This window comes from Delphinus delphis, chromosome 10 (assembly GCF_949987515.2).
Source record: "Delphinus delphis chromosome 10, mDelDel1.2, whole genome shotgun sequence".
Lineage (NCBI taxonomy): Eukaryota > Metazoa > Chordata > Mammalia > Artiodactyla > Delphinidae > Delphinus > Delphinus delphis.
The window spans coordinates 20254228-20266495 of record NC_082692.2 but is presented as its reverse complement, the minus strand read 5'-3'; the positions used below and the strand labels follow the sequence as shown (position 1 = coordinate 20266495).

At 39.1% G+C, this 12268-nt stretch overlaps 1 protein-coding gene across 1 annotated transcript in view; it reads right to left on the bottom strand.

Moving 5' to 3' along the window:
- The window catches only part of CARMIL1 (capping protein regulator and myosin 1 linker 1), a 321444-nt gene that overhangs the window by 184668 nt on the left and 124508 nt on the right, over nt 1–12268 (bottom strand). Inside the window, exon 4 of the mRNA XM_060023517.2 lies at nt 3188–3309. Coding sequence (XP_059879500.1) covers nt 3188–3309 — 122 coding nt within the window. The remainder of the gene's footprint in view (nt 1–3187; nt 3310–12268) is intronic.

The following is a 12268-nucleotide window of genomic DNA, read 5'->3' as shown; positions in this document are numbered from 1 at the left end:
GCCTGAGAAGCAGCTGGGGGACTGAAATGAAAATCAGGGTGAGGTGGAGGGTCATGGATTTAGAAACCTCTCTAGAGGTAACAGCCTCTCTAGAAATGGGGCTGCGTATTTAAGACTTGTGGTTTAATATTTGCTGCCTAAACATTTTAACAAGAAGTTAAATGGAAGAGAAAAGAGAAAGCACTTTTCGTACACAACTTTCTCCAGGAAAAAAAAATGGGAGAATCCAAACCAAAAATAAAACCGATAATCTCCCCCCCCACGACAAATCCCTAGAGCATTAGACAAAGTTGCCTTTTAAAGAAAACAGAGATTCTAACTATCACTCTGAGGGTCTTATAAGCCCTTGCTGAATAAGGCTGTACTTAATAATTTTCTTATTCCATCGGTGTTGATTTGGAATGAAAGGAAAGACGCTCTGGAAGGAACCCTGTGTCCAAAGTCACATTACTCAAGTGCAGTTTCAGGAAAATGGGTTGTGTAATTACTGCTATCTCCTGATTACCCCGGACAGTTCTCTGGCGGCTCTAAGGATGGTATGGAAAGCATTCCTGAGGCTGTTTTGCTCTGGGTACTTCCCCACTGCCATGCCTCACCTCATCCCAACACCCGTCCCGGCCCTCGCGTCCCCTCCACACACACGAGACCAGAGACAGCCGGCCTTTCAGACACCTCAGAATGGAGATGGAGCCCCAGCTCCCCGCTCCACTCCGCTGGGATGGGGCTGGGACCACTTAGCTCCCTCGGCAACCAGCTACCTGGATCCTCATAGCAGCACAAGGTGACTTCAGCTGCAGGAAGGAGGAAGCCCTTTCTGAACAGCCAGAAAGCACAGGGCCAGCCCCTCCACTGTGGTGTGTGAAGGGAGGGAAGGGACCAGGGAAGAGCTGTGAGAAGGACCAAGCAGGTCTCCTGAAGCCGAAGAGACTGAAGGGAAGCTCCTATCCCCCAGAAGCCACTTTCCGCTCACCAAAAAGGTTTGAAAGACACGAAGGCCGGGTTTGCCTGCTGCTTTGCCTCCTAATTTACAGGCAGCAGCAGTGTAGGGACACGTTCCATGAAGGACAACAGTGCCCCGAATTCCCCTCCGGCCCCCACCAACCAAGGCACACAGCTACCCATCTCTGTGCTCTATGAGAGGTTTCATGGCTTCCTCAGCAGGGATTTCCTGCAATCTGTGTATTATCTTCTTCCATCAGGAAGGTATTCTGAATATGCGCTATTATTTTAGGGAGCTTTCTGACATAAGGATCTCTCTGCCTTTCCACCTCAGCCAATTTATCTCCCCCTTTCCAACAAGCTACACATTCCCTATGTTCAAACTCTGTTACCCAAGCACAGAATCCTGGTTTAAAATGCTTGACAAAAAAAAAAATATGAGGACATGTACAGACAAAATGTACTCATATCCTTAATGTGTATTCCAGAAACGTGAGAGGAAAATGAAAGAGGCTAATTTTGATGTTCAGTTTTGGCTTTTTAAGTTTCCTCTTACTGAACAGAAAAAAATAAGGAAAATGAAGCACTCTCACTCTTCATTAACACTCACTGCCTTCCTTTCAAAGCATGCAGCTCCTGGCATTCTGCTAATAGCTGTGAGTAAAATTCACACTAGGGTAAATCTCAGGTTACATTAAAAAGGCTTCTGTTTTAGTCTTAGGAGTGGAGGTCAGAGGATTGCCAAATCCCTTCATCACTCCAGCTCTTTAAAGAGCAGCCATATAACAGAGGCAGAACTCTCTATGACACAAATCACAGCAAGATCCTTTCTGACCCACCTCCTAGAGAAATGGAAATAAACACAAAAATAAACAAATGGGACCTCATGAAACTTAAAAGCTTTTGCACAGCAAAGGAAACCGTAAACAAGACCAAAAGATAACCCTCAGAATGGGAGAAAACATTTGCAAATGAGGCAACTGACAAAGGATTAATCTCCAAAATTTACAAGCAGCTCACGCAGCTCAATAACAAAAAAACAAACAACCCAATCCAAAAATGGGCAGAAGACCTAAATAGACATTTCTCCAAAGAAGATATACAGACTGCCAACAAACACATGAAAGAATGCTCAACATCATTAGTCATTAGAGAAATGCAAATCAAAACTACAATGAGATATCATCTCACACCGGTCAGAATGGCCATCATCAAAAAATCTAGAAACAATAAATGCTGGAGAGGGTGTGGAGAAAAGCGAACACTCTTGCACTGCTGGTGGGAATGTGAATTGGTACAGCCACTATGGAGAACAGTATGGAGGTTCCTTAAAAAACTACAAATAGAACTACCATACGACTCAGCAATCCCACTACTAGGCATATACCCTGAGAAAACCAGAATTCAAAAAGAGTCATGTACCAAAATGTTCATTGCAGCTCTATTTACAATAGCCAGGAGATGGAAGCAACCTAAGTGTCCATCATCGGATGAATGGATAAAGAAGATGTGGCACATATATACAATGGAATATTACTCAGCCATAAAAAGAAACGAAATTGAGTTATTTGTAGTGAGGTGGATGGACCTAGAGTCTGTCATACAGAGTGAAGTAAGTCAGAAAGAGAAAGACAAATACCATATGCTAACACATATACATGGAATCTAAGAGAAAAAAAAAATGTCATGAAGAACCTAGGGGTAGGACGGGAATAAAGACACAGATCTACTTGAGAATGGACTTGAGGATATGGGGAGGGGGAAGGGTAAGCTGTGTCAAAGTGAGAGAGTGGCATGGACATATATACACTGCCAAACGTAAAATAGACAGCTAGTGGGAAGCAGCCGCATAGCACAGGGAGATCAGCTCGGTGCTTTGTGACCACCTAGAGGGGTAGGATAGGGAGGGTGGGAGGGAGGGAGATGCAAGAGGGATATGGGAACATATGTATATGTATAACTGATTCACTTTGTTAAAAAGCAGAAACTAACACACCACTGTAAAGCAATTATACCCCAATAAAGATGTTAAAAAAATTGAATCAAAAAGTATAAAAATAAAGAGCAGCCATACAGAAAATCTCAGACATAAAACACAAAGGTTTGAGAGAGGGTTGTAACATGTAATGTTTAAGAGAAGAAGAAAGTATGAGAGAGGAACCAAGTGAAGGGGCAAGAGAAAGGCTGTTTTCAGTTTGAGGGAGAGACCAGGTCTCTGCTCTCCTCACCCTCCCGCGGGAGAACTCACAATGGGGAGAAGCCAGGGAAGATCTTCCGCAGGCTGGTGCCGATGTGTGCCAGCACCTCGCTCACGTCCTCAGGTGATGCCATCTTCAGGGAGATGCTGCACTTCTCAGTTTCCACAACCATCTGCAACAACCAGGTTGGACACTGCTTAATAATGGATCCAATTCCTTCGATTTTTTTATTTTAAATAATGTAAACTATATACGGCAGTCCCCCCTTAGCCGTGGGGAAACATTCTAGGACCCCCAATGGAAGCCTGAAACCTCAGATAGCACCGAACCCTATATATGCTGTTTTTTCCTATACATACATGCCTGTGATAGTTTAATTTATAAATTAGGCATACTAAGAGATTAACAACAATTAACTAATAATAAAATAGAACAATTATAACAATACACTATAATAAAATTTATGTGAATGTGGTCTCTCTCAAAACATCTTACTGTATAAATTTAATGCCTTTTCCATTTTTTGTAATTGAAGTATTGATGTACATATTATATAAGTAACAGGTATACAAGACAGTGATTCACAATTTTTAAAGTTTATACTCCATTTATACTTATTATAAAAATATTAGCTATATTCCTTCCTGTGTTGTACAATATATTCTTGTAGCTTATTTTCTACCTAATAGTTGTACCTCTTAATCCCCTGCTCATACATTGCCCCTTCCCCTTCCCTCTCCCCACTGGTAACCACTAGTTTGTTCTCTATATCTGTGAGTCTTTCTTTTTTGTTATATTTGCTATTTTGTTGTATTTCTGAGATTGCACATATAAGTGGTATCACACAGTATTTGTCTTTCTCTGTCTGATTTATTTCACTTAGCATGATGCCCTCCAAGTCCAACCATGCTGCTGCAAAAGGCAAAATTTCATTCTTTTTTATGGCTGAGTAGTATTCCTCTGTGTGTGTGTGTGTGTGTGTGTGTGTGTGTGTGTGTGTGTGTGTACGTACACATACCACATCTTCTTTATCCATTCATCTGTTGGTGAATACTTAGGCTGCTTCCATATCTTGGCTATTGTAAACAGTGCTGCTATGAACACTGGGGTACATGTGTCTTTTCAAATTAGTGTTTTTGGGTTTTTAGGATATATACCCAGGACTGAAACTGCTGATCATAAGGTAGTTATATTTTTAGTTTTTTTGAGAAACCTCCATACTGTTTTCTACAGGGGCTGCACCAATTTACATTCCCACCAATCACGTACACGGGTTCTCTCTCTTCTCCACATCCTTGCCAGTATTTGTTATTTGTGTTCTTTTTGATGACAGCCATTCTGTCAGGTATGAGGTGTATCTCATTGTTTTGATTTGCATTTCCCTGATGATTAACGATGTTTTGCATCTTTTCATGTGTCTTTTTGCCATCTGCATTTCCTCTTTGGAAAAATGTCTATTCACGTCTTATGCCCAGTTTTTAATCAGGTTGTTTGTTTTTTTGATGTTGAGTTGTATAAGCTGTTTATATATGTTGGATATTAACTCCTTATCGGTCATATCATTTGCAAATATTTTCTCCCATTCAGTAGGTTGTCTTTTCACTCTGTTGATGATTTCCTTTAATACCTTTGTTCATCTTAATTAAGCAGTTATCACACTTTGTGGTCATAACTTCGGCAATTTGAGGTGCAACAGCAAAACTCGCACAAATTTCTTTTTCCTGCTTCACTATTTCACAGATAGAAGATTCAGTCTTGCCATAGATCTTAGCATCCTCAGCATACAAATGTTTTTCTTTCCTTATTAATCAAGAACTTTCACCTTTTCTCTTAAAGGGAGCACTTTATGGCTTCTCTTTGGCACTTCCAAATTGCCCGTGTCATGACTCTTGTGCTTTGGGGCCATTATTAAGTAAAATAAGGGTTATTTCAACACAAGCACTGAAATACCACAACAGCAGATCTGATAACCTAGCTGGCTACTAAATGAGTAATGGGTGGGAAACGCTGGATGAAAAGATGATTCAAGTCCTGGGTGGGAAGGGGCAGGACAGCGTAAGATTTCATCATGCTACTCAGAGCAGCATGAAATTTAAGATTTTTGAATTGTTTATTTCTGGATTTTTCCATTTTCCAACCATAGTTGACCACAGGTAACTGAAACCACAGAAAGTGAAACTGCGGTTAAGGGGGAACTTCTGTACTCACGCTGATAGATACTAATACAATACCAGCTTCTTAAGAAGCACTTCCTTAAAATAATGCTCTTAACCTTAAGACTGAAAGAACTGTTTGGGTAGAGGGTGGTTAGTTTGTCAGAAACGTCCAGAAACTGAAGCAAGTTTCTAAGGGCCAAACTGCAGATTCAAACAGACCACCACCCCCACCCCCACCCCCGGTGATGGAAACTGAATAGCCACATTTGCAGGTGAGTTCTCCTTTTACCAAGATTTCATCTTGACTTACAAAGTCTGTCACATCCCTAGCATCCAGTGTAAGTAAGAATACCTCCTTCAGTGAGCACCGGAGGATAACCCAATAGTCACTTTTTTGTAAAATGTGTTTTAAAAACAAGACACATCATGAGATGTTTAAGTAAAATGGTGAAACCTTTTGCCTGATAACAAAAGAAAAATCAAGTGCTTATAAAAGCTTCAACTATTCTAAGAAGACAGGATACTTGGAAAGGATTATACAAAGGGAACAAAGTAATAACGTTCATGCTAGGCGAGACTCATTCCTATAGTAACTGCTGGAGATGTCCAAAAATGCTGAACTGAGGTCATATAGCTAGTCTTACAAGTAAGTATAAAACAACCTGACAAAAAGGGCAGGTCACAAAAGGGAAGACAGGTTGATTATAAACACGTTCCAAATAAAAAGAACTGACTTCAATCACTCTTTTTAAAAAAAAATACTATTTATTATCTTGGATCTCAAAAATATTCATGTACAATTCAGGCCTTTTGATGATCACTGCATCCAAATATCCTTATACATTTACCTCCTGTTGTTACTTAATTTGTACAAAAATATGATGGGGAAACACTACCCTTAATGTGCGATTAGCCAACTGGATTGACAAAGAAGCTTTTAGATTTGCTTTAGGTTGTCCCATGATTAGCTGAATTTTAAAAAAATAATCTGTCTTTCAGAGTGTTTATGTTAAAAGAACAAGCAATCCAATCTATTTGTCAAAATGATGAGATCAAAGAAAAAGACTTCAGTGATCTGAGTCCTTAAAATGTTACTTCTTCGTAAGTACCCCTAGGAGAATCTGTTAACAGGTATTTAATACATACCACCTTTGTACCAGTTAGTTGGCTCCCTATATAAAAAACATTTTTTAATCCTAATTCTCAGCACATTCATCCCTCAAGGAATTAATGGCACTGCCTTTGAAATTCTCTAGACAAAAGATTGCCCCGGTCTTGTAGAAGCTGGTCCAAGAGATATTTACCCCCAAAGAGGCAGCAAGCATTATTGTACTTGGAGGTATTTACTGATGCAACACTTCAGTGAGGTGTCTTAAGTAAGACTAAAACTGCTTTATGAAATGAGGCTCAGATATTTTATAGGCACCTATCTGGGCAAATGTATGTTTTAAAAAGCCAGATACTTTGGGATGCAGCCACCTTATCTATGTTCCACACCCCACCCCCTACCTTCCCACCACAGGTAATTATATTTTTCACTATAAGGTACTTCTTCTTTCTTCACATCTAGTGCATCTATTCAGTTCACAGTTTGGGTATGAGTAATTAGTAATTAGCTTATTCTAATTCCACTTAATCTTAACATCTAATCATCCTTAATTGCACAGGATTGAATAGAATGACACGGAAGAAGAAAAGGTGACAGGTGGGAAGAAATGAGGCCTTTAAATTCAACTTCACATAAAAGCATTCATCCAGCCCTGCATAATGTGTCACCACCTTTGCATAATGTAAAGAATTACAACAAAGTGATAGAGGTGAGACCAACACAGTAAATCATTTCATCAGGAAAAAGAACTCCCTCTCAAATATCTCTTTCCCTCCTATTTCAGCTGGGGAAAAATAGAATGTTTGAAACAATTTTTGCTTAGACACCTAGCAGAACATAATTCATGACAACCAATACACATTTAAAATAATAGTGATATAAGCCCTAGTATCCTATTTAAGACTCAAGTTTCCAAGCCCACTCTGCCTCTTGTTTTAAGGTAGAACCACCTGACTAACCTTTAAGTTTTGTATTTTGGGGGGGGGGAGGGGGTGCGGCTGCGTTGGGTCTTCGTTGCTGCGCACCGGCTTTCTCTAGTTACGGCAAGCGGGACCTACTCTTTGTTGCGGTGCGTGGGCTTCTATTTGCGGTGGCTTCTCTTGTTGCAGAGCATGGGCTCTAGGCCCGTGGGCTTCAGTAGCTGCAGCACGCAGTCTCAGTAGTTGCAGCATGTGGGCCCTACAGTGCGGGGGCTTCAGTAGTTGAGGTGCGTGGGCTCAGTAGTTGTGGCTCACGGGCTCTAGAGCACAGTCTCGGTAGTTGTGGCGCATGGGCTTAGTTGCTCCACAGCATGTGGGATCTTCCTGGACCAGGGATCGAACCACTATCCCCTGCATTGGCAGGTAGATTCTTAACAACTGCACCACCAGGGAAGTCCAAGAAAAGCACTTTTTACTAAACCCAAGCCAACAGATCTGTAAAGTGTTTTTCTTTCTTCTAACAAAAACAGCCAGGGGTGGTTTACCAAAATTGTTCTATGACGTAGCAAATAATTAACTTATAATTAAAAAAAAAATTTTTAGCAGGTACTTCAGTTGTACAAAAAAAGGTCCAAAAATTCTATAACTATAAAACTATACAACTGTTGGTCTCTATTTATTGACTGTGACAGCAAGAGAACTTGAACACCAGAAAGTGTGATGGCAAGGAGACTTGTAAAGTAAGATGAAGGTCTCCCCCATTTTCACAAGAAAGAGGAAAAGAGCAATAGTAAAATCACATTTCACAAACTCAATAACACGTTCACTCACTCTCACTCATATACCATGAACTGTGTATACCCCCTGGCATTTGATGGAATTTACAAACTGTAATGAAATAATGATAAAAATAGCAAGGACAGAGAAGTTAATAAACCCCAGAGAACATCAGAAAAAAAATGTTCTAATCAAGGCTAGACTGCAAGTGCCACAGGCAGACACGATCATCCTTATGATTTCACATCAGAAAAAATCAAAACCAGAGATGGCAAGGGTCCTGAGGTTACACAGGTTATTCATTCTCAACCTCTGGGACACAACAGAATCAAATGCCCACCCCAGACATATCGAAGCCTAACTGTCATGAGTGTGTGTGTGTGTGTGTGTGTGTGTGTGTGTGTGTGTGAGAGTGAGAAAGTGTGTGTGTGTGTGTGTGTGTGTGTGTGGCAGCAGGGTGGGGTAGAGCTGCTGGATGTAACAGTATCTTTTTGATTTTTTATTCAATTTTTAAAGGTTACACTCCATTTATAGTTATTAGAAAATATTGGCTATATTTCCTATGTAGTACAATACATCCTTGTAGCCTGTCTTAAACCCAATAGCTGAGGTATGAGTATTTTTAAAAAGCACCATAGGCAATTTTGAAACATCAAATTTTGAATACCACTAAGTGACTCGTATTCCAAGTGTCTGGATTGCTAGCTCCTCTGTGAAGTAGTACCACTGTTTCACTATATAGTAATTTCATTCCCAAGGTCCGTACCATGGGACAAAGTCAAACTGAGGTCATGTTGTAGCGCTATTTTTGTGGTACTTACAACCACAGCTCCATGGGACTAAGGTGGATTGCTTTACACCCAGTTCCTCTGAATGCTGGACATATTGAACGGACAGGACCACAAGTGTGGTAAGAGCAGTTCCAGCAGCCACATGGGAAAATTAGTCTTGCTATATCAACATCCTTTCTCATAATTAAATACCACAGTCTAATCATATTCTGAATATAACCTTGGCACTGGCATTTCAATAGCGCCCTTCTATTCCCATCCCAACCCCGAAATCATAAACATAAACATTCCTGAATTAAGACCATCAAGAAGGCCCTGGTTATGTCATCATTCATGAGTTATCACTCACTCCTGCATATGTTTGCCCACTTGGGCAAATATATGGTGCTGTAATTTTTCTTCCAAACGCCAGTTCTTGGAGAATGATAAACATAGGATAAAACATTGCTCTAAGATGGACTATGGAAAAGTTCCAAGGATTTGTATGTAATCTCAATCAACATAAAGTGATGATTTTGACAATTTCTTTTACGAATGCTATCAGCAAACTACGCACACTCTCTCTCTCTCTCTCTCTCTCACACACACACACACACATTTTCTTTAGAGTTTTAAAAACAAAAAAAACATAAGTAGAAGGAAGGAAATAAAAAGATCAGAGTAAGAATGCTATCAGCAAACTACGCACACTCTCTCTCTCTCTCTCTCTCTCTCTCTCTCTCTCACACACACACACACACACACACACACATTTTCTTTAGAGTTTTAAAAACAAAAAAAACATAAGTAGAAGGAAGGAAATAAAAAGATCAGAGTAAGAATCACTGAAATAGAAAACAATCAATGAAATCAATAGAGAAAAACTAATGCAACTGAAAAGAAAGTTCTTTGAGAAGATCAAAAGAATTGATAAACCTCTAGCCAGACTGACATGGAAAAGAAAACAGAGAAGAACCAAATTATCAATATCAGGAATGATATTCTACAGATATTTAAAGGATAACAAGTGGATACTATGAACAACTTTATACCAATAAATATGACAAGCGAGATGAAATGTATAAATTTCTTAGGAGACACAAACTACCAAAGCTCACTCAAGAAAAAAAATATGAATGTATCCATATCTATTAGAGAAACTGAATTTGTAGTTAAAAACCTTCCCTAAGAGAGAACTCCAGGCCCAGATGACTTCACTGGAAATTCAACCAAACATTTAAAGAAGAATTAACACCAAGACTACATAGAATTTTCTAAAAACAATTGAAGAGGGGGGACTAATTCCCAAGTCATTCCATGATACCATGATTGCTCTAATACAGAAAGAAGATTAAACATTTTAAAAGACAGAGAGAGAGAATTACAGCCAATAAGTCTCATTAACATAGTTGCAAAGTTCCTTCACGAAATTTTAAAAAATGAAATCCAACAATATATAAAATGAGCAATACATCAGAACCAAGTGGGGTTAATCTCAGGAAGGAAAGGTTGATTTAATATTTGAAAAATCAATAAAATTTACCATATTAACAAAAGAAAAGCACACAATAATCGTATAAAACAATAATTCCTAATACAAACTTTCAGCAAACTAGGAATAAAAGAGAACTTCCTCAAGCAGATAAAGGGCATCTATGAAAACCAACAGCTAAAATCACACTTAATGGAAAAAGAATGATGCTTTCTCTCAAAGATAGAAGTAAATCAAGAGTATCTGTTCTGGGCTTCCTTGGTGGCGCAGTGGTTGAGAGTCTGCCTGCCGATGCAGGGGACACGGGTTCGTGCCCCGGTCCGGGAAGATCCCACATGCCGCAGAGCGGCTAGGCCCGTGAGCCATGGCCGCTGAGCCTGCGCGTCCGGAGCCTGTGCAACACAACGGGAGAGGCCACAGCAGTGAGAGGCCCGCGTACCGCAAAAAAAATCTTATAAAAAAGATGTCAATTCGTCCCAAGCTGATTTATAGATTTAATATAATCCCAATGAAAATCTCAGCAGACCTTTTTGTAGAAACTGAGCTGAGTCTAAAATTCATATGGAATTGCAAAGAACCTAGAATCACTAAAACAACTTTGAAAAAGAACAAAGTTAGAGGACTCACACTATCTGATTTCAAGTCTTACTATAACAGCCTCAGTAATCAAGACAGTGTGAGAGCAGCATAAGGATAGACAAATAGACCAAAGGGACAGGATTAAAGGGACCAGAGTCCAGAAATAGACCAACATTTATGTGAACAATTGATCTTCAACAAAAGTGAAAGCCAGTTCACTGGGGAAATGACAGTCTTTCAAACAAATGGTACTTGAACAAGTAAAAATACTATACATAATGGGGAAAAAAAAACTGATCCACATATTGCTTTATACACAAAAATTACCTCAAAATGGATCATAGACCTAAATGTATAACTCAGAGCTATAAAACTCCTAGAAGACATAGAACATCTGTGACCTTAGGTTAATCAAGGATTTATTCAATATGATACCAGCATGATCCATAAAAGAAAATACTGATAAATTGAACTTCATCAAAATTTAAAACTTCCACTCTTTGAAAAGCACTGTAAAGAAAATGAAAAAAGAAGCCACAGACTGAGCGAAAATATGTACAAATCACATATATGATAAAGGGTTTGTATTCAGAATATATAAAGAACTCTTAATAAGAAAACAACTCAATTTTTTAAATGGCAAAAAATTTGAACTGACACTTGAACCAAAAAGATATATGACAGCAGATAAGCAGATAAAAAGATGCTCCACACATCTTTAGTCATTAGGGAAATGCAAATTAAAACTACAGATGAGAAAGCACTACAAATTTATTAAAATGGCAAAAAATTAAAACGCTGACCATACCAGTGTTGGGAGGATGTGAAGGAACTGGAACTCTTACACAATGTTGGTGGCAACGTAAAGTGGTACAACCACTTCGGAAAACAATTTAGCTGCTTCTTAAAAAGTTTACATACACATTTATACTATATACATACATACATTTACATACATACAATTCAGCCACTCCACTCCTAGATATTTACCCACAGGAAATAAAAGCCAATGTCCAATCAAAGATTTGTAAATAAATGTTCATTGCACCTTTGCTTGTCGGCCAAAAACTGGAAACAACACAAATGTCCATCAGTGGGTGATGGATAAACAAACTGTGATATAGTCATACAATGGAACACTACTCAGCAATAAAAAGGAATGAGCTATTGAGACATGCAACAAAATTAATCAGTCTCAAAATAATTACACTGGCTAAAAGAAGGCAGACAATAGTACACACACTGTATGATTCCATTCGTATGAATTTTTAGAAAATGCAAACTAATCTATAGTGCTGAGAGCAGATGCCTGTAGATGATTATGAATGA